This window comes from Halichoeres trimaculatus, unplaced genomic scaffold, assembly GCF_033239565.1.
Source record: "Halichoeres trimaculatus isolate MK-OKI-2021-1 unplaced genomic scaffold, fHalTri1.1 fHalTri1_scaffold_8, whole genome shotgun sequence".
Lineage (NCBI taxonomy): Eukaryota > Metazoa > Chordata > Actinopteri > Labriformes > Labridae > Halichoeres > Halichoeres trimaculatus.
The window spans coordinates 23510740-23533617 of NW_027437186.1; the positions used below are offsets into that span (position 1 = coordinate 23510740).

Genomic DNA, 22878 nt, shown 5'->3' on the forward strand with positions numbered 1-22878 from the left:
TAAAGTTACAGCATATAGATTGACAGTGTTGAAAAAACTCCTCACAAGGGCTTTGATAAAATTAACCAAAAACAACTTAAGGTAAAAAAAAAAGTTATAGAGTTTTAAAAGCACACAAATCTAAACACCTACAGATACCGTCATGTTTTAAAACTTGGCACCCCAAGTACAAACTCCATAAGAGGCTATGCTTTACTACACACAGGTTTCTATTTCCAGCCTGTATTATTTATGCTTATCAAGAAGTCCTTTATTTGAAAATAATAAAAATAAATTGAAAGCTGGCAAATGAATCAAAAGAACCACTGCTCTGGATTAAGACTGTCAGAGACTTCACCATTTACCTTACATTGTATACAAACAGTATTTAATCTGACTATCTTTGATAAAAGCAAGTCCAAGATGAATATAATTTCCTCACCTTCATCCATTCCAGCAAGTAGTTCAGTGAGGTCCTCTGGTCTGGTATCCCACTGGTGCTCCTTCCACGTGTCTCCATTCTCACTCCTCAGCACGATCAGCTCTCGCTCTTTCCCCCGCATGGAACCAAAATGGGGGATCTCCACAATCACAGGACTAAAAAAGTAACACAGTCAATAGAAAAAAAAATCAAGTTAGCCCTTGTCACTGACATCCTTTTTTGATATTTTTCTCCAAAAAAAGTTCAGAAGGTCATACCCAAGGAATTGGGCCCCAGCTGGTCCCACCTCCACCAGCCGGCTCACCAGCCCTTCTCCTTCCACCATGGGAGGGGGGTAGGCCAGCTTGTGCCTCTTGGCCAGGCGACAGGTGATGCGTGTTGGTGCTGTGCACTTCCTGGGGGGGATGATGATGCGCATGCCATTGTGACGGCTGCCTCTCATGGAACCGCCACGGGCATCCACCATGAAGCTGACCAGGAACCTGCAACACAGGAACAATGTTAGAGAGTGTTTATAGCAGAGACAGGGAGAAAGATGGACAGAAGCCATGACACGGACACAGGTGAGGAAGACGATTCCCATGCTGTGATCACCGTACACCCAAACACAGTAAGGAGAAGAGAGAAAATAAAAAATAGAGAGATAAAATGGTAAAAAAGAGGAAAAGATGCTTTGAGTGCTGAAAGTTGGAAAGGATCACCTTCACATGCCTCCATTTTAAACCTTAATTATAGCCCTCAGGTAAAAAAAAAAAAAGTGCTTCAAGTTGCAAAAAGTTTAGTTACTAGTGCTGAGGCTGAAGGTGAGATGTTTTCCAAAGTTTCAGTTCCTCTGAAGCAGCATTTTTATTCAGTTATATATAAAACCTGCTCAGATAGGGTTAATGTGATTAACATGTGATCTGTCCTGTTTTTCAAATTGAGGGCATGTGTTTGGATTAAAATAATCATTGACACAAGAGTGACGAAGGAGTGAGAAGAAAAATTTTGTATTCTGTGTTGTTTTTCTATCATTTGTGTGGTGCGTTGCAAAATCCCTGTGAGGTTTCAAGGAAAATGTGTTTGTAATGTGAGGGAGACAGAGAGAGGGAGAGACGGCACATCACTGAGAGACTTTCAAACATACTGACTACACACTTCTAAAATCTACACAGTGCAAACGAAACACCAGACCACACAGATGAGAGGAAAGGAGGGAGTTAAGAAAAGGAAAGAAAAGAGTGATGGGACGAGTGGGAGACACAGGTGGAGGAGGGAGGGAGTGACATCACTGCGGCATCATGGGTGAGAGCAGCGAGCTCAGTCATCACCTGGAGTCATACTGAGGGAGCGGGGAGGAGAAGCTGCAAAATAAACACATGGAGGCAATGCAGGAGGCAAACCCCCAGGACCTAGTTTTAGTATCAATGTTTTACAGACAATTCTGGGATCTGTAATAATTTCTGAGGAAAGAATGAGAGATTTAAGACAACAGGAGAAAATCAAGGGACAGAAAACACAAAGGACACATTGAGGACATTATGAGAACGGACAAAATAATGAACAAATAGACAAACAAAAGGAAAAAAAGAGTCAAAAGTAGGACCAAAGAGCTGACATCAAAGATCCCAGAATTTTCTCCTGAGCATGATGCTACAGAAGTTTATTCACATCATACTTTTACATTTTATGACACTGCATATTCAAAGTACATGAGGCAACTGAAAGCAGAATCTTATCATTTTAGCCAAATAAAAGGCATGAGCCATGACTCTGTGCTTTGTTTCAATGATCACTCTGAACTTAGAGTATGACGAGAGAGCTTTAGAGGATATACTGCCTTTTTATGCTGTATTAACATGTGTACAGTAACAGCACTGCAGAAATCCTACTGCCCTGCACATTGTCTGCATCACTGCTGCAGGTTTTGCTGAATATTGACTCTTAGAGGGAGAACAAAAACACAATACAACAGTTCTGTGCAGTAAGCATAAAGAATGTGTGATTCTGCAATAGTTACTTTGATGCAAATGCAGTTTATGTGTCTGTGTACACATGCTGAGTTTGTGTATGTAAGGTAGACGGTATAGCAGTTCTTACCCAGAATGAATGGGGCTGGACACGGTGTTGTGACTGTGGTCCATGGTGTCTGGAGTCCAGCTGTAGCGCCGCATGCACTCCGAGCTGTAGTCTCTGGTCACAGCCAGGTGCTGAGAAGAGAGGATTAGAGAAAAGGTGGATAGAGGATAAAAAGGAAAAGGAAAAATGAGAGAGAGAATCAAGAACCCAAAACAGAAAAAGGAAAAGAAAAGTACACTGACAAGAACAAGGAAAAAGACGACTGTTAAACTGTACTCAGATATAAGTGAGGACAGAAAGATTCTGGTGATGTGTATGACATGGACCGTATAACATTTACATTTTCAAACAATTATGATGAAGAAATCTTAGATTTATATGCTAGGATAAAAACACAGAGGCAAGCAAATCATTTATGTTACCTGGCAAACTATAAACAGGAAATCAGCCTGAAAGATGAACAATGTAGCCTATCTGTTATCCATCAAACACAGACCAGCACATATGGATGAAATGAGAAAGACACAGATCCCAAAGAAATACACTAAAACAGACCAAAACTCAAAAAGAAAGCTGAACTTCGGTGATGACAATAAAAAAAAAATGATGCATGAGTTGGGCATCCAATGAACACTTTATACCTTATTTAGGGGGTCAACCAAGTAGGAAATGTCTTTACAGACACTCTGAAGCTTAAAGGAGAAAAAAGACAGTTCAGAAGTCAAACTGATGACCGTCTATGGTCATGGTTAGCTCTACATACAGAGGACATGTAATTCAGACAAGTTTGACTCGAAAGAATTCAACTTTCAAAGAAGAAAACATGATTTTCCCCCTTCTATACAAGGTACAGTTGTTTTTTTTTTTTAATATTAAATTAGTTTACTCGAGATTGTAGATGTGGACCTTAACAAACAAAACAGGAAATTGTTGTTTGTGCAGTGTGAAAACACTGCCTGGTTTCATTAAAGAAGAGATGATTTAAGTGTGAGTTCTGGCCTTGTATAGTTTAGATTCTTTAGTGATGCTGTCATAGCCTGTGTTGCTCATATTTCTTAGATTGTTTATAATTTAAGAGCATGCAGCCACCAAAACAAGCATCTCACAGGTTACACAGCTCTGCAGAGGACTGCTTTTTTCCATCAAAGAGCAGAGAGGGGCCTCCCAGAGCCCTTAAGTTTGAATAAACTCCTCGTCAAGGTGCTATACACTCACCCTTAGCATTTTGGCAGAGGCAAGCATGACATCAGCACTGCCTCTGCTGTGACCTTAGTGCAAGACAAGTAAAGCTACTCCTTTTTAACCCTCTTAAGCCTGAGTTTTCACCAGGCGTCAGAAAGCTAGAGAGCAGAAAACAGTCAAAGGAGGAATAAACAGAGGAGCTCAGAAAGAAAAGACAAAGAGGAAAAAGGGAAATGTATCTCACCGTGTCCTTTGTCGGGGCAAGAATCTCCTCAATCATCATGCTGTCCCGTGCGAAGGAGCTCCGGTTGAGTGTGTTGGACCTATCCGAACTGAAGGAGCGGAGGCTACATGTTACCACGCAACCCAGCGCGGCGTGCAACAACAAGTGACGGGCACGGGAACACAACATAAAACAAAAAAGCGAGAACACATTACTACATGCAACCTCCAGGGAATCATAAGTTTTGCTTGTTGGACAGAGAGAGTCCAACGTAAGAAGTGGGAAATAGAGAAAGGCGGAAGAGTCTGCAGATAACACAGCAGGTTATTCAGAGATGGAAATGAGAGGGAGGTCAGTTTGTTTGCATTAAGAGATAGAGGAAAACAGGAGAGACAGACGGCTTTTGTGGTCTACTCTACATGAAGGCGTGCATTAAGAACACAAATGTAACTAGAAGTGTGTCTAGAGGATGAAATGTGAGATTAGTGGATTAAATATGATCTCAAGTTTTCTCAATCATAGGGAAGAAGGATTGTAAGGGATTCAAACTGCTATATCTGACTCCAGCTCAAAGACTGACATCTCTTTATTCTAAGATTAGCAGCTGACCCAGACCTGTTTCAGAGCAGCGTAACACAAAAGAGAATCTGGTCTTTTCTATCTGTCTTGCTGCAGTCTGCTTTATGGCTGTGTGTGCAGTGACGTGTGCCTGTTTTTGCAGACTCTCAGGCTCAATGCGGTGCTGTCGATTCTTTACAGGGCTGTTCTTTTTTTCTCTTGTGCTGTTTTTCGTACAGTGATTTTATCAGTGCAGAGGTGCTGTAATGTTTGTGCTACTATAAAGAGGTGCATTCGTGCCCCAGCTACATAAATGGTGTGTATGATAAGTGTGTTTTTGATTGTGTTTGTGCACTAAAAAGAGATGAAAAAATAAACAAAGCTGACATTGCTCCTCCTTATTTTGTGAATTCTGTATGTGTGTGTTGATGTGTCCTCTGTGTGTCTGTTCAGAGTGGGGGAGTGGGGCAGCGAGAGAGGGGAGAAAATGCAGAGCTCAGCGTGTTTGAGTGGGTACACTATTCAGCACAGAGAGAAGCCCTTTATTCAGCACAGCCTGCCCACCCCAACACTGAAGTTACCAAGCAACTCTGAACGTCCTGAATGGACTCGCTGGCATGGCGGCAGCACACCCCCCTTCATCCCCACCGCACCCCGCTGCTCTCAACCAGACTGTGTTTGTTCTTCACAGCTTCCATCTCTTTCTCATTCTGTACATCCTCCTCCTTCAACATCCATACTTTGCTTCATCTATTTCCTCTTAGCCTGACCCCCTCCTTCTACATATTTTCATGGTTTTCTAGTCCTCATTATCCGTCTGATGAGTCCTGAGCACCACTATGCGCTCTTCTATGTCAGGCTGTTGGATCACATCTTCCTCTCTTTACCCTCCCAGGGCCTGGTCCACAAAAGATTGGGCTACCTTATGCCTGCTTAACTTGTGAAAATGAACTAAAACAACATTGTCTAATTCATAAAGTATGCACAAATGCTAACAGTGTAGCTCCGGCGCTGCTAACAGCTCATCTGCCACAATGAAACACTGACAAAAGCAAACTGCTCAGAGCTGCAGAACTATGCGTGTAGTTTTAAGCTTGAATATCATTAGCATAACATGCTTTGTGATTTAGACCTTGAGACTGGGCAGTTAACAGGGGAAATATCAGTGATCAGGAGTGTCTATTATCGATGTATGCTGTGGGTTTCGATATGATAAATCAAATCTCAGAACAATATTGGGCTCTAAAGTTTCCATCTCTGCAAACTTCTACAAACTTCCTCAGTAATCCAATAAGTAGTGACTGAAAAAGGTGACATTTTTTATAAAAATGAGTTTGATCCCTGGAAGTTACACTCAAGGCACAAGAAAAAGAAAACACAAATTAAGAGCCACTTGGTTAAAAAGCCACATCAAAAAGTTAGTGATTTTTTCACACAACTCAAATGCAGATCAGTCTGCAAAATGAAACAAAAAAAGAAAGAAGTGCAGCAACTATGTTCTAATTTCCAGCAAGACTCTTTTCCATACCTGTATCAAAAATTAAGCACATTTCCATTTTGTGTATTTGATGATGTGGTTAGAAGGATGAGAAAATAAGGTGAGTGACGAGCAGCTATTATGAACAATTACAGAAATACATCAAGTGACAAGTCCACCAACACACGCAGAATGACAGCTACACTTAATGACGACAATGACGGTGACACGATGGATGACTCATGGTTCGGGTTTGTGGCTTTATGGGTGTAAGGTCGGAGTTACACAGCAGTTTTGGAGTCACAGGAGAAGGAGACACCACTCAGAGCTAATGTTGCTTTTTACTACTATGACTACAACTACTCTTTTCTTACCTGATTCTAGGGCTAGAATGAGGGACGGGGTGCGAGAACACAAGGGAAAGGACAAAACAGAAGAGTGAAAAGCAAAGCATTTTGAAGACATTCAAGCATGACATGGCTTTCTTTTGTCTTTACATGACATTGATGTTGTGCATTTGAATATTTATATGCTGCAATTAAGCATGAGAGTTTCTAGGAGTTCATGAGTGTGAGTGTGTGTCCCAGACAAAAAGAGAACCATGCAATGTTGATGTGATTAACAGAAATATAAGGGAAATAAAAGAACTTGCTCAGCGTTATACATTTATAAATCAATACAAATTTTAACATTTAAAACCTGTAAAGAAATGTTGCAACAACTTCTAATTTCATTTAGGCTTCAATGTAGGATTTGGAATTATTGTTTGAGGCAGGCACTGGTTTCAGATTCTCTGCTTGTGTATGGATTGTTGTTTGTTTTCATGGTTTTTGGTTGGAAATACGTTCATGGAGGCGGCTAAAGATACATTTTCCTGAGAGTGAGCAACAAGATATTGTACTGCATCACATTTCATCCTACAGCACTGTTTCATAATGTGAAATGTGTTATAAATGCTGTTTATATATCAACAAAACTGTAGTTGAAATTTGCTGCACTATTTTATGACAGAGGGTGACATCAATCATTCTTTTTTACAAAGCAAAACAACAGAAATAACTTTATCTGAATAACCATTTTTTATTCCAGTCATAACAAATTTTCACCTCCTCTGTTTCCCAAAATTCAGTCTGAGAGCTAGTTCCAAACACTTTCCATCATCAACCCTTTACACCCTCTAAACGAGCCTGTTTTCATGGAATCCCTCCCTTTTATTCAGGGGTTTTCCCTGTTTGCTGTAGCCTGCTGATGTGAGCAGCTTCCTGTCACAGTTACCGTTGTTTTTATCAATTCAACCATCACAGTGCATGTGCCATCTGCTAGTGTGGACGCTCGCCCTGTGTGTCTGCTGATGTGTTTTCGTTGGAGCCTGCCAGTTTTCCACAACTTACTTTGTCCACCTTCTGAAACTGTATAGGCCTGTCCTGATGTGCAGCTGTTCACGCAGAGTATCAAAGATATCAGAGTTCAAAGATACAGCTGATACCGCTTGTGGTGTACTCGAGGCCATTTGTAATCTTTGCATAGGTTTGAATGAGGCCACACACAAAACGCTGAATCATTTTTGTCAGGTTGAATCATTAGATGGCATCTGTCCAGCTGCTTTGTCTGGTGATTTCCATTCTTTTATTTTTGTGTGTTTGATTGTATTTATGTATGTATGTATGTGTTGACAGTATAATATCAAATTAGTGCAGCATACTGCATAATCTAGAAGAACTGTACACCATGTCAGATACAGGGTGTGATGGATCTGTGTGCATAACAACCTCAGCATCATTGGAAATAGTGATGTCACACTCAAAACCTGACCACATGAATAAGGACAAGATGGGCCAGATAACTAAGGAGCACTGCACCAGGAAACAGTGTGTTTTTTAGAGGATAAAAGTGACAGGTGCTTACCTGGCTGAGCGGGCTCCTATACTGAAACCCATGTACCCCTCCTGAGGGAGAGAGTCGTCCCCCAGCTCTTTCAGGTCCTGAGGCCGCAGGTATTTATCCGTGTCCCCAGTCATTGCATCCTCACCTGGTTGGAGGATGAAATCATAAAATTCTTTCCATTAACTTCGAAAAAAAAAGAAAAGCCAGGGAGATGTGATGCAGCATCCCAGGAAAAACAGCTCTACCACTATTTGATTATGGCTCTTACAGCAGGCCCTGGATCATTTATAAACACCACTCTGCCTTTAAACCCAGCATACCTCACTGCAACTGCATAGCCCCCTGCAACTTTTCTTATTGTCATATTATTTGGCTTTGGCAGTGCAACACATGCAGGAGGACCACAGAGCAGCACGACTCTTTCAGAGGTGAAACAGATCAATTTAGAGAAAATACCATCAGAAGCAGCAGCAAAGGCACTTTGCGGTAAACCTAGAGCTCTCCAGTAAAACCAAACGCAGCTCCTTTCACATCACTCAAAGACAGAGAACAGCAGAGGTATAACAGCGACCCAATGCCGGGCAGGATAAGCAGAGAATAAGCATAGAGTCAACCGCACCGCACCTCGATCGGCGGACCGGTGGACGATGACACGCCGGTCAACGAAGCCGGCGGAGCGGCTACAATGTTTCCCCTTCTCCCTCATGTCCGGCTCTGTCCTGCCTGCAACACTCCGCTCCTTCACCGCAGCCCCTCCCCCTACCTTCAATACTGCCGCACTCCGATCACACACCAGCACCGCTGTCAAGATACCTGACGCTACTAGTAGGCGTTTCCGGATTTGAATTTCAAAATAAAACGATTCATTGTAACACCAATACCGTGATAATTAATAGTAAATCATTTATTGCAATGTAATAATAATAATGAAAATAGATAAATGATGTTTTCATATTTTAAATAAATCTTTTCAAAAAAATACCACGGTTTTATTTATCAATTACTACTGAAAACAAAATAACAACTTTATTCTCAGCTCAGCATGTTGCCTATGTGCTCTTTTTCTGGTTACAGTAACTGAACAGTTGAGACCAATATCAACACTAAAAAATAAAATTAATGATAAATATCTTGGTTCAACTGCAGTAATGACAACTTCTAAAAAAGTAGCCTAGTTTCCTCTTTACTCTAACCAACTTTAATACAATATGGAAAGCACTTCTTATTTTCAACATAATTTTACATTTGGTTCTGAAATTTACACGACTTCTGTCACCTTTTTAAGCAATAAACAGCATAAAAGACTTTGCTTGTGCTTTTGTCAAGGAAGACTGCGTAACTTAAATTTTCAGTTCTTTTATTCTGACGATGAGCTTCCGGTGTCATCTCGATTGTGTCTGTCTGACTTGACCTGACAAAGAAGCAATCGACTCCCCCGCTACTGTAATGTTGTGTTAGTGTCCCATTCAAGCTCAGATACTTAATTACACACACACACACACACACACACACACACACACACACACACACACACACACACACACACACACACACACACACACACACACACACACACGTAGCATCTTCTGCATTAACCAAATCGAACTAAGGGCGTCACTTGTTAGGGCTACTTTCAAAGTCAATGGATGGTCATCCATTGATTTAGACAAAATCGACAACGAAAAAACTATTTGTCCCTGACAAAAGTAGCTAAAAATTATGTTGTTTTGTCTGTGGTGTCTTGAATCCCAGCCTTCAAACACAAAAACACCAACCACTGAACCTCCCGCTGATGGCTTACCTTTCACGAGCGAAGCCATATCTATCCAAACTCCTCTTATGTTTCCCTGAGTTTATTATCCTCCCCTGAAGCGCGCAAAACTTGCGAAAAGTAAATCCAGTGAGAGGTGGCGACTTTCAAGTAGTCCATTCAGTGCTTGTGTTGCTGATGGAAAAAGTTGCCCTCTCGTTACCCCACGCACTTAACTCCACTCTGACCGATTTGTGCATTTGTCTCTGGTACATACCGTTTGACTCCGCAAAAAAAACAATACGTAAAAATAAATCTCTTGGAATTGTGCGTCTTTTTCTGCCCCAAAGCTGGACAATATGCTGGGTCACAAATCGCACCAGTACTCGCCCTGTGACATCTGCGGTCACACCGGGGTTAATTCTCCCGCAGGCGACTCAAAAAAGCTCATCTCATTGGATTTAAAGAGAGAAAGTCTCGGTGCGTCTCTGGCTCAACTGCATCCATGACAAAGCGCGTGAACAGGGGCCGCACTCAGAGTGGTGAGCGCTTTGTGGAGAGCTCGATCAGCTGACAGGTCGTTCGAGCAAATGTCTCTCAGGGGGAAGCCTCAGTGGAGGAGACGGTGAAGGAGTAAGAAGAAAAGTCTCAGTGAGCGATCCCTTTAGCTTTCTCGTTTTTTTTTTTTTTTTTTTTTTTTACTTAACTCTCTGGAGGAAATCTGGCTGCTTGTCAAAATGGGAGTGGGGCTCAAATAGTGGTGAAATAACCACAGCAGGCATCATTTTGGCATTTTTCAAAGTTCTTGAGCAACTTTTCTCTGTGTAGTTCTTCCTTCTAAAAGTTGCACACACTTACTGAAACTTGCACAAGAAAAGCCAATTTAAAAAAAAAAAGTTATGCAAGGCGTGTTCAACGGTTTAAACTTCCAAAACAGACCTATGGGACACCACCAACACTCAATTATGGGATGATAAAGAGCACGAGGAGTCAAATTGTGTTTTCAGTGTGCTGCACTTGGACGCAATATGAGCCCAGCCCTCACACACACCCCTAAGCAGTGACCTGTCACACTCACTCAAACCTATAGCTTAATAGGATTGGCTTCCTCCATATTGGATTAAAGAGAGATGTGGACACTCTTGACTTCCACTGACTCCTCCTTACACACACACACACACACGCACGCACGCACATACACGCACACACACAAGATGAAGGATTGCAGACTTTAACACAATACTGCTGCTGCTCCGTGCAATGCAGATAAATTATGCACATAGTATAAACATGCTGAGGCCATAGATACTCTTAGCTGCAATTGCTTAACTAGTCGTGATAATGAGCTCAACCACGATTATAGCAATGAGGATCTTCATCACATGGCTGCTGTACAAACTCATTCATTTTCACTTGATCTGTGTGTGGGTAACTTGTTGAGTCTGGCTATGTCACCTGACACAGAAACTCCACACCCCCCTCTCCTGACTGTCTCCAAAGCAACAGCCCATGAACAAGCTCATCAATTTTACAGGCCTGCTGGCTCTGTGCTTCCAAAACAAAGGACAGAAGACTGAAGAGGGCGGCCTGAAACAATGTGACTTGTACCATAAACTTGGCAGTGATATTTGGCTCTGCAGCGCCACAGTGGCTAGTCTGCTGCTAACTCTTCTGTTATGTAATTTATCAGGGTTTTCACACAGATTTCTGTGACCTTGTTCTCATTTTCTCATTCTCTCCTTCAAAGAGACTGCCTGGTTGAAGACACTTCACAAAGTGTCTTTGTAAAAGAGAATCATGCAGGATGAGGGAGACGTTTGCTGTTTGAGTGGTTAAAAATACCAGCTTTTTAAGTTGCAGTGAAAATAGCATCAGCAGTGTCAGTTTGTAAAGAGAAGCAGGACACTCAAACCTTCCAGACAACCAAGACCAGATTCAAGGCTTCACCTGCTCAATAATTTAATGTTTGCTGATGGATCTCTCAGTCAGAATAGGAAGAGCAGGCTTTAGATTCTCCCTGCTGTTGGCAGACTAATAATTAAAGTAAGTGCAATAAAAACAAGCCTTTAAAAATAGACAGTCTCTCTGCCTGACCCTGTTTCTGCTCTTAGGATGAGAATAATTTATCCTCTCAACTGCATATCTGTAGAGTAACGAGTGACTGACATAAACCACACATGAATCCTGCTGTTGAGAGTGAGAGCAAAGCTGAGAAGTAGTATCGCACAGGCGTTCAAGTTAGCTCCTTGGCAAAGCAGGTGAGTTCTGCTTTTGTTAAAGGGAAAACAACACAAGTGAAGGCAAACTAGTCACCAGTACCTTCATCACCATCTGAAAAAGACTCCTCATCAAGGGTTTCCGGCACATTGGCCTGGACTGTGATTTAGATACACATATAGTGAAACATGCACGTTAATGAATAATGACATCACATTTCACACATGGAAATCATGCAGGGTAGTGACATTACTTGGTTTGAATGCAATCAAAACACAACAGTGGTTTGCAAGTACAAATTATAGTCATCTTAGTCCTGAAGTGGGAAAACGAGGAGGAAACATGAGCATGTTACACATACCTTCATCGTCTGACATGTCGAGGAACTCGTTCATGGTCTCTGGAACGTTGATTTTGTGTTTCTCTGATGTGGCCTTTGAATGAAAAAGAAGATGGACAGCATAAATATATCTGATCTACTAATAAAATATCCTGCTGCTAAAACTTTGAGCAAACTAGTATTGAAAAACATTGGGCTGATGATGCATTTTTATTTTGTATTATATCATTTGATATTATATCTAATGAGCTCACTGTCAGATATTTGTCTATCAGAGGACAAGAGCAGAGTCTTATTGTCCTACCCTTGACATTAACCAGTACACTTCCTGATGATGATAAAGCACTTCATATCTTCCTTCCAGCTCATGTCTGATGCTTTGATTTTCAGTATATTTTAACACTGGGCAAGACTGGGTATGCAAATATTAAGGGATTCAGGGCTGCTATAATTTTCCATAACAAAAGCAGTGAATATGAAGCATTTTGACAGTCTGATGTCACCCAAAACTTTTAGAAATTTCATATAAGACCTAATTTGGTAATTAACAAGCTCAGCATTTACATTCCAGCACTGATGTAACCCAATACATTTCCTAACATGGACATCAAACTGAATCTTTTCCTTTGCCCCTCTAAAAGGAAGAAGAGAAGACATCATGATGTGCTTGTAGGAGATTTTCTTCCACACATAAGTGACCAGAGATCCCACTGGCTGCAGCTAGAGGCATAAAAAACAGCAGAGGCTTCACACAATGAATAATTGATCAATCACACAGAGGTGCAGAGAAAAGACCTTGATCTTTATGCTTCATCACTGCACATAGAGGCAGTGATGATTAACACACTCTGCTGCTGATTATGCAGGATCTGAAGTGACCTCTCTGTTTGTCTCTTCACTCTGTATCCCGTCACACTCCTGTCACCTCCACGTCATCCGACTGACTCTCTGACGTTCCCACTTTCACACCTCAGCCCCTCCTTCTTTCCACTATCTGCCTGCTGCTGGACACGTGTGTGGACCACATCGCTGTACTGACCCAGGCTATTTGAGGAGAAACCTTAAGCCCCGATCTAAGCCCTCACTCTCGCTCTTAATCAGGATAACCTTGTGCACGTGACACAGAGAGTCTGACTGACATACTTGCTGGCTGATTTTTCATGATTCACACTGTGACTCCATTCACAGTGTGCCACCTCTTCACTCGCCAAGTATCAACTTAAGGAATCCGCCAGAGAATTTGGTTCAGTGTTGCTGCTTAACAAGACGCCCCGTAATGGCAAACATTCAAAAGCAACACTTTATTTTACTTTTGGATAATTTTATGGGAGAATAACCAAAAACATTCAATGAAAAAGCATGATTTTATAAACAGCAGCCCTCTAATGCAACAATCTTTTATTTCCTTGGTAACATCTGGTCACAGTCTTTGGTCTTTTTTTTTTTTTTTTTTTAAGCTCTCAGTTACAGAGATTTAAAGCAGCTCTCAGAAACCTTGAATGCACCACAAAAAGGTGGTTTAACTTAGTGTAACTTTATGATCTTTAATTCTGACAGAATTTAAGTAGCAAACTTTTACATTATAAAATGTACATAATACTGGCTCATGAGATAAACTTGCAAAATACTGGGTCACTACTGATGTTTTTTAGGTCCTACAAAGGCAAACAAAACCATCAGCATAAAAAGAGATTTCTTTATGGTTATTTCTAATGCCAAAAACTTTTGAAGGGAGGTCAAGAGCTACTGCTTCAAAAATGCATTTCTTCAGTGTCACATGCATTTAATTCATTTGTCAGGCTCTTGTTTAGATTTTATTCTCAAGCTACATAAATATGTTAATTTCACTGAAATGATTTCGTTAGTGTTTGTGTATGTCTGTGTATGTGTGCAGACATTGTGTGCATTGAACCATATGAAACATAGCCAACACGAGGGCAGCGTCTCACCATGGATGTCAGGTTTTCATCCGTCAACGGCCTCAGAGTGTCCACCACAGAGATGTACCCAAGACGGCAGGCGATGGACAGGGCAGTGTTCCCGTTCTGACCAACAGGAAGTTATTCACAGTCGGGAGGCAGACAGAAAACAGAGCACAAAAGAGCATTCAGTATGTCATCAAGCTTCTGCTCTGTTGGAGTGTGAATGTGTGTTTGTGTCTGTGCCAGTGTGTTTGTGCGCTGACCACAGTGAGCTCATTGGCCGAGGCCCCGTGCTGAAGCAGCAGGTTGATGATGTGGGTGTGGCCCTGCTGAGCTGCCTGGTGGAGAGGAGTGTAGCCGTTCTAAATAGAGACACAGAAACAGGAGAAGAGAGGAAATATCAAATAAAAATAAAAATCCACAGAAAAACTGTAAACAGCAAGCACGTGTGTGTAGGTGGGTGAACGTGTGCTTTTATTGTACCTTGGTTTTGCCATTTATCCTGGCATGATTTTGCAACAGGAAGTTTGCCATCTTTGCATTGCCATAGTGACAGGCCACATGCAGCGGCGTGTAACCGATCTGCATAAAAAAGAAGAGACAGACAGCTTGAAGTAATGAAAACAAGAAGGGGGAAAAGTGTTGTGTTTTATATTTGTATGTTTGAAGCAACTTTTGAAGTGCAAAGCAATAAACAATGCAGCACATTGTCAATCGCAGCTGGAAGTCATCTATCACTCAGCATTAGCTACTCAACATCAAGTGAGAAGTTGGTCATAATTCCCCCGAGGCCACAGCAACTTCAAGAGTGCATTTTAAGAATCTGTATCCTTTTTTGTAAATATTACTTAAAAACTGCATCAAATTTCATGCCCTTGTTGAATAATGAACACAGTGCATGATAGTAATGGATGAGATGAGTGAGTGTATAACCTATTTGCTGTAAACAACTGTCCTGTCAGCACAAATACACACACACACACAGTATAACCTTGTGTTTGTATAACCTTCTGCTGCAGCATCTTTGTTTCAGCGAACGTGAGCAGCCTATTATGAGGCCTGTGTGTGTGTGTGTATGTGTGTGTGTGTGTGTGTGCGTGTGTTAAAATGTAACTTAGAGAGTGAGACTAAATATTAACCGGTTTGTGTTCTTATGATGTGCATCCATTGAGACATGGACACCTTCGACTCAGGTGACAATCTATTGTTCATGTAGCACCTGAGATCACTGTGAACAAGTGTGCCAAGAAGTGCGTGTGCGTGAATGTGTGTGTGTGTGTGTGTGTGTGTGTGTGTGTGTGTGTGTGTGTATTTTTCTAATGAAAACACTCACAAAATTCTAGTTTTGGTGGAGAGAGAAAACACAGAGGATATGGAGAACGGTCATGATGTGCATGTTAAATATAATATATAAAAACTAAAGCATCAAACTCAACCATTAAAGGAAATTTTCAGTGTGTGTGCATGTGTGTCTGTGTGTGTGCCATTTTCAAAGCTCTACCTTTGTTTGTGGGTTGACATCAGCTCCGTGGTTGAGAAGGACTTCTGCAACATTGATCTTGTCCTCCTGAGCTGCTAAGTGGAGTGGTGTGAGTCCACTCTGTAAATGTATGTGAACACACACACACACACACACACACACACACACACACACACACACACACACACACACACACACACACACACACACACACACACACACACACACACACACACACACACACACACAGGTTAACACTCTGATAACTTTTTCCATAACCTGTGAAAACTGATTCCTCATTTGGAAAACAGAACGTAGGGAAATGAATTTAAAATGCCACTTGAGCTGTATTATTTTTTTCACCTTATTGCACACGTTGACGTTGGCGTTCTTGGTCAGCAGAAGTGACACCAGGTCCACGCTGCCCTCTTGTGCTGCCAGGTGAATGGGGCTGATGCCTTGCCGGGTCACCGCGTTGGTGTCGGCGCCGTACTCGAGGAGTGTGGTCCCAATGTCCATTTGGTTCTTTTTGGCAGCGATGTGGAGTGGTGTGTAGCCATTCTGAGGCAGGACAGAGAGATAGATAGTGAGGAGGTTGGATCAGGCTCTTCTTCCCCCTGTGGGTCTGGACTTGATGGTTGGTTTATGATCCTTTCTAACTAATCTATCCATAGAAACAAATAACTAGTTATGGACAGTTTAACATTTATCATTTCCTACCCAACTATTTATTTTGTTTGGTTGATTGTCTTTGGACATTTTCTGAACACCCATTATTATCACATAATGATAATAGACTTCTGAATTGTATACATGAAGGCTGGAGTGACAGAACATTTTGTCTGTTGTTGTTTCATTACAACTTCTAGGAGCACTTCCTCCCCTTGAAGAACTTGAGAATGAACCTGTGAGGCTTCCTAAGCTAGCTGAACATGTAAACATCCCTTATACAGCAAGGAAGCAGTATCCATTCTGACATTCCTCACTTTGGTCACCATGGAGAGGACCTGAGCGTGTACTGGAGACTTGATTTAAATACATGCGCCTGTTAGGAACCCCACATTTGTTGCTGTGGGCTGCAGGTGGGCTTAAAAAGACTGGGGCGCCTTGGGGTCCACACAGGGGGTAGAAGGATATTTTGGAAAATGGGAGTTAGCTGAAGTCACCGTCCTCTTATTTTCAATCACATTTTGTTACATAAAGTGCTTGAGGAGAGACTTTTCACGTTCATTTCATGAGAAAAAAAAACAACTATTGGTCAAAGCACTATGCTTCTTGTTGAAGAAGAAATTATTGTGCAAAAACTTCAGATAACTCCTCCACTACACACAGATTCATCTCTTTCCAAAAGCCCCAAAATTAGTCTGAGCACCAAGCCAAATAAAAACAAATCTAACACAGGAGAAACAGAAAGAAAGAGAGCCAGGGAAGGATGACTAAGAGAGTGGGAGGGAGGCTGGAAAAGTAAAGAAATAAATAAAGACAGAGACAGATTAAGAAAGAGAGGGCTAGTAGAGCCAGGGGCAGCGCAGAAAAGGAAAATGAGTTAGGATAGATTTGCTTTACAAGCCCTGGTCTCCTCTCCCTGGATGTCTGTCTTGAATGTCACTCCAACAAGAACCAGGCACTTCCTGTCATGGTTTTCTTGCCAGTTCTGACATTTAGCTCAAAGTCTCTCTGTGGGTTTGACACAGAACCAAACTCAGCAGGAAACTGACCACAACTTAACGATGCGTCACTGACCATATGTGTTTGTGGGTGTCAAACATTTCAACAAGCTCAAATGGTCGAATTTTCCTTTTATGTGGAACAAACAAATTTACAACACTTGTAGGGACTTTAAAAATGTCTGGTTTTCAGTTATAGCTTGATTTAACCACATTCATAACAAGTTAAAAGTCCAGACATGTGCTTTCTACTTTTATTTTAAACAGATTTTAAAATATACCACCAAAAAAAAAAAAACACAAAAAAATGTTGACTTATTCCCTAGTCAAGTCAGTTTAGATATTTTAGAAGCTGACAAAAAAAGGCTGCATGATCACTCACAACATCAAAGACTAGACCAGATGGCATGGGAAGAAAACAAGTGAGCATTAAATCTTGAACAGATGCAAACTACATACAGATTATTGTTAATGGTTACAGATGACACCAAGCCAGGTGAATTTATAGTGTTCACATGTGTGTTTGTGTGGATACCTTGGCGGCAGCATGTGGGGAAGCTCCCTGATCCAGTAGCAGAAGAGCCACCCTCTGATTATCGTAGTGAGCGGCTACATGCAGTGGAGTTAGCCCGCTCTGAAACACCCACACCGACACACACATACAGGTACACAAGCATCCGCAGAAACACACAGGCGTGCAACACATCACCAGGTTAGAAGGTCACTATGCGCACACGCACAAGCACAATCCCGCTGATAAGTAGAATGAAAGAAACAGAGTAATGCAAAGACATGATGGGAGGTTTACATCACACTGATGGGAGCTAGTTAGTACAAGAAAGAGTTTAGAGTAAAGACTCCATGCTGATATCAATAAGAAGAAGCTAGAGGACAAAGACTGTATCAAAGGAGGGTTGAGCATGCCACAGCTGACCTATGAAATGTCTCTACAAAATGGGAACACAAATAGTTTTGAGTTGTTCACCTAGCTTAAGAAGAAAAACAGAAACCAAAGAGTTCTCTATACTTATTTTTACAACATTACCAGACTCACAGAAACAAAAAAGGATGAAATTAGACACTAATTAACTATTACAACTACCTCTTTTTATTCTATATGTCTCACATTACTCACAGAGAAATTGGGCTGCCTGAAAATTGATGTGTGTGAAGCTAGTAGCGGCTTATGCAACCTTTAGCTTCTGGCTTCGAGCAGGTACAAGACTTTGACTTTAAAGATGTCTTATTTCTGCTGTTTGAGAGCTGAAACTAATTTATGTTTCTGTCTCAAAACTGAACCTTCAGTTCAAATCACATTGATAGTTCTTGCCTCTGTATTTGCAAAAAAAAGATTTAGCTAGCTCCTTCCACTAAAACAGTAAAACTCTTTGGGACCTGTTAACGGTTTTTACTTGTATTGAAGTTACCCTTTAATCCCTGTCAAGTTTTAGAACACAGGTGAGATCATAGGCGTGAATCTCATGATTGTTCTTTGTATAGCATTAGGAGCAGCAGTTGCAGCATTAGAGCACTAGCAACCACACTGTGTTGTTTTGGTTGTTATTGTTCTCGTTTAAAAATTCCCTCCAGGACTGAGTCACCACCAGGATGCTAAACAAGCCAATGGAATTTCCCACGCATTAAACAAATAGTTGCATTTAGTCTAAAACATAGAGCAGAATATGTCCTCATGAGCTGTCAAAACTGCCGCACACATTATTTGAGGTTTTGGTGTCATGTGGAAACTTAATCAGTTTTTCTCCTCATCTTTAAAGACAATTTGTGTGTTAGAAATGCAATAAAGAACTGAGGGATTTTCCAACAGGATTTTTAGCCTACCGCTGATTTTAGCACAACACCACAGGGCTGTGTGGAGGCTTCATTATCATACCTGACAGCCATTATGATAAATGCTCTCAGATGGTGGCACACACTTGCACACGCAACCAGCTAACACCATGATTGGTGCCTGTGTGTATGTGAGCATGTTTAGACAAATATTGTCTCCAAGAGTACATGTGGAGGAGGAATGAATGCATGTCATCAAGCAAAATCTTCTGCGAAGCCTTTTTTATAGCATCTGTTTGCTGTGTTGTCCTGGGATCAGTCCTAAACCTGACACTCCTCCACACAACTGCCTCCCGTGTCCAGCTGCAGCTCGGAAAAAATAACTCCAAAAGTGTCCTGTTTACTCTCTGGGAGACAGGCTGGATAAAGCCAAGAGACAGAAAGAGCTACAGGGTGATTAATGATCACAGTATCTGAATGACTTCCTGATTTTTAGTCATTTGTTGGAAATATTTCACCAGGGAAACCGACATAAATCCAAAATCAAAGAGGTTTTAGATAACTCAACAAATACCCAGATATTTGTGTAAGGAGATTGTCTTCAATAGAGTTCTGCTTTTAATCAATCTTGCTCTATTCAAAACTTTTCCTGGTGCTCTTTTTAAGAATGACACTCAGTCAAGACTCTGATTATGTAACACCTTGTTATAACAACTCACATTGTTATCTATGATCAGGTTTTTGTTTTTATATTTTTTGAGTGTTGTCTTCTGCTTATTATAGAGATTCTCTTTAGGTGTCTCCCTCTTGATGTAACAGTAACACATCTAAAAGCAGCTTTAAATGTGGGTCAAGATTAAGATTAACTCTAATTTAGGTGTGCCAGATATCTCACCTTTCCAGCAGCATCCGGCGAAGCCCTTTTCTGTAGGAGGAGACTGGCCACCTCCATCTTGCCGTACTTTGCTGCCACATGCAGGGGGCTGAACCCTTTCTGTTGAGCAGAAAATAAGACACTTAAAAAAAAAGACAGTGGGAAGATGGAGAGGAGTGAGAAGAGAAAGGGGAAGCAATGAGATGGGTATCCAAACAGGAAGAGAATATTTGTCTGGGGTCAAGTTCTCAACAACAACATACTTATAAAGAACCAAGGACAGTTTGCATTTGTAATCAAAACAAACAAAGGATGTTTGTGAAGCAAAAACTCAATGAAATAAAGTTTATTTAGGTAGAGCTGAAAAAAACATGGTGCTTATTTTCCCACTTTAAAAAGATATTTATCTGTATATGAAAACAAAACATCAGCTACTGTAGCTTTTTGACACATAATGCTACCATATCAAACAAAATTATTGTTTAGTGGAGTTTATCAATATTACAAGTGATAATAAGAGTTGAAAACAAGAATCTAGGATGGTGTAACAGTACATGAACCACGGACTGTTCAAAAGTATGTGAAGCCCTGGGAGAGGAATCTAAAGGCCCTTATATCCTCATGTATTCCAGATCTATATTTAGCTGTTGTATAATGTGATCATGTTAATCTTTGCTTCCTTCCTGTGTGTATGTGAAGATATTTAAAGGCATTAGGTCATATTTTCCAGAGGAATGTGGGACTCCCACAGATTCCAATTCCACGCTCTGCAACACATGACCTCCATTGTGTGATTGGTTCAGCCTGTTTTGACACGATTAAAAGGATAATTTTAAAGACAGCAGAGGAAGATTACTGTGATTTAAATGTGGGTACTAATAATTTTGAATCTCCTTTACTCCTGCCTTTCCTCTGTTACTGCATTAGAATGATATTATATCCTAGTTTAGAGGACGTAGGTGATGTCCAGAAAGATGCTGTGTGTGCTAGAGGGAGAGGGAGACAGAGTTAAAGAGAAACAGCGCTGGTACCATGGGGTTTACCCTTCATTAATCTGTTCCACTGAGTTAGGTCACCTTCACAGAAAGCCCCCAGCAACGCCCATTACATACACACATTCTACACACATGTACAATCCCATCCCATAAAGAGTATTCCACTTCTCTGTTTGACTTTGATGCTTGACAGATGCTGAGCCATCATCAACAAAGTGTGGCATTATGAGTGCATGATTGACATCCTGTATCAAAAAATTATCCTAAGTTAAAAACAATAGCTTTAAATCACTGAGCTAACACTGCTAAGTTAGTGTAAAGGCTGTAGAAGAAGGATGTGATGGCACATGTTTGATCGTTGCATTGCAAACTATGACGGCTTTTCTTTATTTACAACAAAACTTAATGAATAAAGATGAACAAAACAGCACCATAGATGGCTTTTTGAACAGAGACTGGTGCCCACTAGTGGGAATTAATGGTATTGAAATTATGAGGTCATTTTCCTCAGGTGTGAGTTTATAAATGTGATGTCCTGAATTTGATTTGGATGTCTTTATACTTGTTTTTTAAAGCACTAAATGACCTCTCTCCTCTGTAAATCACAGGCTTTTATTTTTGTTTTATGTTCCAAAAAATCACTTAGATCCTCAACTACCTCTCTTTTAAATGTGGCTCATGTGTGTCACACAAGCACAGGTTAGAGAGACTCATAATATTTTTATGGCACGCAAAAACTGAACTACCTGTATGAGGATATTAAAAGAAAATGAATTTTTGAAAACGAGATCTAAGTTCAATTTTTGCTCTGGCATTGAATTTCAAACCAGGTTAGGAAGATGATCCAAGATCATTTAATGATCATTGACGTTTTCAGTTTTTTTCTCATTTAGCTGTAGCGATCTTTACGCAATTATGTACTTTTTAGTTAATAAAATGCACTACCTTGTAATTTCTTGTTGTCTTTTAATTTTATCTTGAGTTGTTAATTTCTGTTTCTATTTCCTGTCTGTGAGGCACTTTGGGCTTCATACTTTATGTCTAATAAGTGCTATTCAATTAAAGGTGAAGTAAGTCATGTAAAAGGAAAAAAGACATCAAACTGTACTCCATACTCAAAAAGTAAGACATCACCTTAGTGGAGGAGGAGAGTGACGCTCCATTCTCCAGCAGCATGGCAGCAACATCCTGGTGTCCTTCCCGGGCAGCCAGGTGTAGGGGGGTGTAGCCTGAGGTGGTGGCAGCGTTGGCAGAGGCGCCGCACTGCAGCAGCTGCTGTACAATGTCAACTTTGCCCAGCCGACTGGAGATGTGCAACGCTGTCTGGTCATCCTGCAGAGAAGATAAAAGTGACTTCTGGCTCCATATTTTCCCCTTTTGTCCCGTTTCATGTCACACTGATTGATAATGAGACTCAGTTCAGTGTTCTAACCTTGGACTTGGTCTCCACTCTGGCTCCATTCTTGAGCAGGTATCGGACTACGTCTGCCTGGCCTGCCCTCGCTGCCATGTGGAGAGCTGTCTCACCTCGCTGCGAGCCACATAGAAAGAGTCATCAGTGGATTTTATTTTCCATGCAGAGACGTGGGATTTTATTTCTAGGAAGCTCTAAAAGAGACATTTCAAACCAGCCACTCACTACATTTGTTGTGTTGGGTGATGCTCCGTGGTGCATCAGTGCATGAACAATGTTCTCATGGCCCATGAAGGCTGCCACATGGATCGGTGTCAGGCCAGACTGAGCAAAAAAACATGACTTCTTAAAGGTAGGGCTTGGTGTACTTAATAGTGCAGCTCAGAGTATTTAAAAGTCAGCACAGATTAAAGAAACCACCACTAGTACCAGTGCTAGGAGGTAGAGTCAATCAGTCAAGAGTAAATGTAGATCTGTGTTGTTGTACCTCAGTGACAGCCTGGATAGACGCTCCATGTTTAAGCAGCAGCTCCATTACTTTCACTCTGTTCTTCTTGCAGGCAATGTGAAGTGGAGTGAAACCATTCTGTACACAGAAGACAGAAAAAATAGTCTTTCAACATTTCCA

At 41.1% G+C, this 22878-nt stretch overlaps 1 protein-coding gene across 14 annotated transcripts in view; it reads right to left on the reverse strand.

Moving 5' to 3' along the window:
• LOC141794692 (ankyrin-3-like) overlaps positions 1 to 22878 on the reverse strand; it is a 139581-nt gene that overhangs the window by 26805 nt on the left and 89898 nt on the right. For 4 of the 14 annotated variants that reach the window (XM_074675106.1, XM_074675105.1, XM_074675097.1 and 1 more), the window contains 20 exons: positions 22738 to 22836; positions 22476 to 22574; positions 22269 to 22367; positions 21971 to 22168; positions 19863 to 19961; positions 17715 to 17813; positions 15876 to 16073; positions 15534 to 15632; positions 14516 to 14614; positions 14296 to 14394; positions 14060 to 14155; positions 12132 to 12204; positions 7825 to 7948; positions 6294 to 6305; positions 3906 to 4008; positions 3121 to 3171; positions 2501 to 2610; positions 1732 to 1764; positions 679 to 903; positions 422 to 576 (listed from right to left, as the gene is read on the reverse strand). In XM_074675106.1, coding sequence (XP_074531207.1) covers positions 422 to 576; positions 679 to 903; positions 1732 to 1764; positions 2501 to 2610; positions 3121 to 3171; positions 3906 to 4008; positions 6294 to 6305; positions 7825 to 7948; positions 12132 to 12204; positions 14060 to 14155; positions 14296 to 14394; positions 14516 to 14614; positions 15534 to 15632; positions 15876 to 16073; positions 17715 to 17813; positions 19863 to 19961; positions 21971 to 22168; positions 22269 to 22367; positions 22476 to 22574; positions 22738 to 22836 — 2170 coding nt within the window. The remainder of the gene's footprint in view (positions 1 to 421; positions 577 to 678; positions 904 to 1731; positions 1765 to 2500; positions 2611 to 3120; positions 3172 to 3905; positions 4009 to 6293; positions 6306 to 7824; positions 7949 to 12131; positions 12205 to 14059; positions 14156 to 14295; positions 14395 to 14515; positions 14615 to 15533; positions 15633 to 15875; positions 16074 to 17714; positions 17814 to 19862; positions 19962 to 21970; positions 22169 to 22268; positions 22368 to 22475; positions 22575 to 22737; positions 22837 to 22878) is intronic. The other 10 variants (XM_074675107.1, XM_074675098.1, XM_074675110.1 and 7 more) reach the window with 8 other exon arrangements.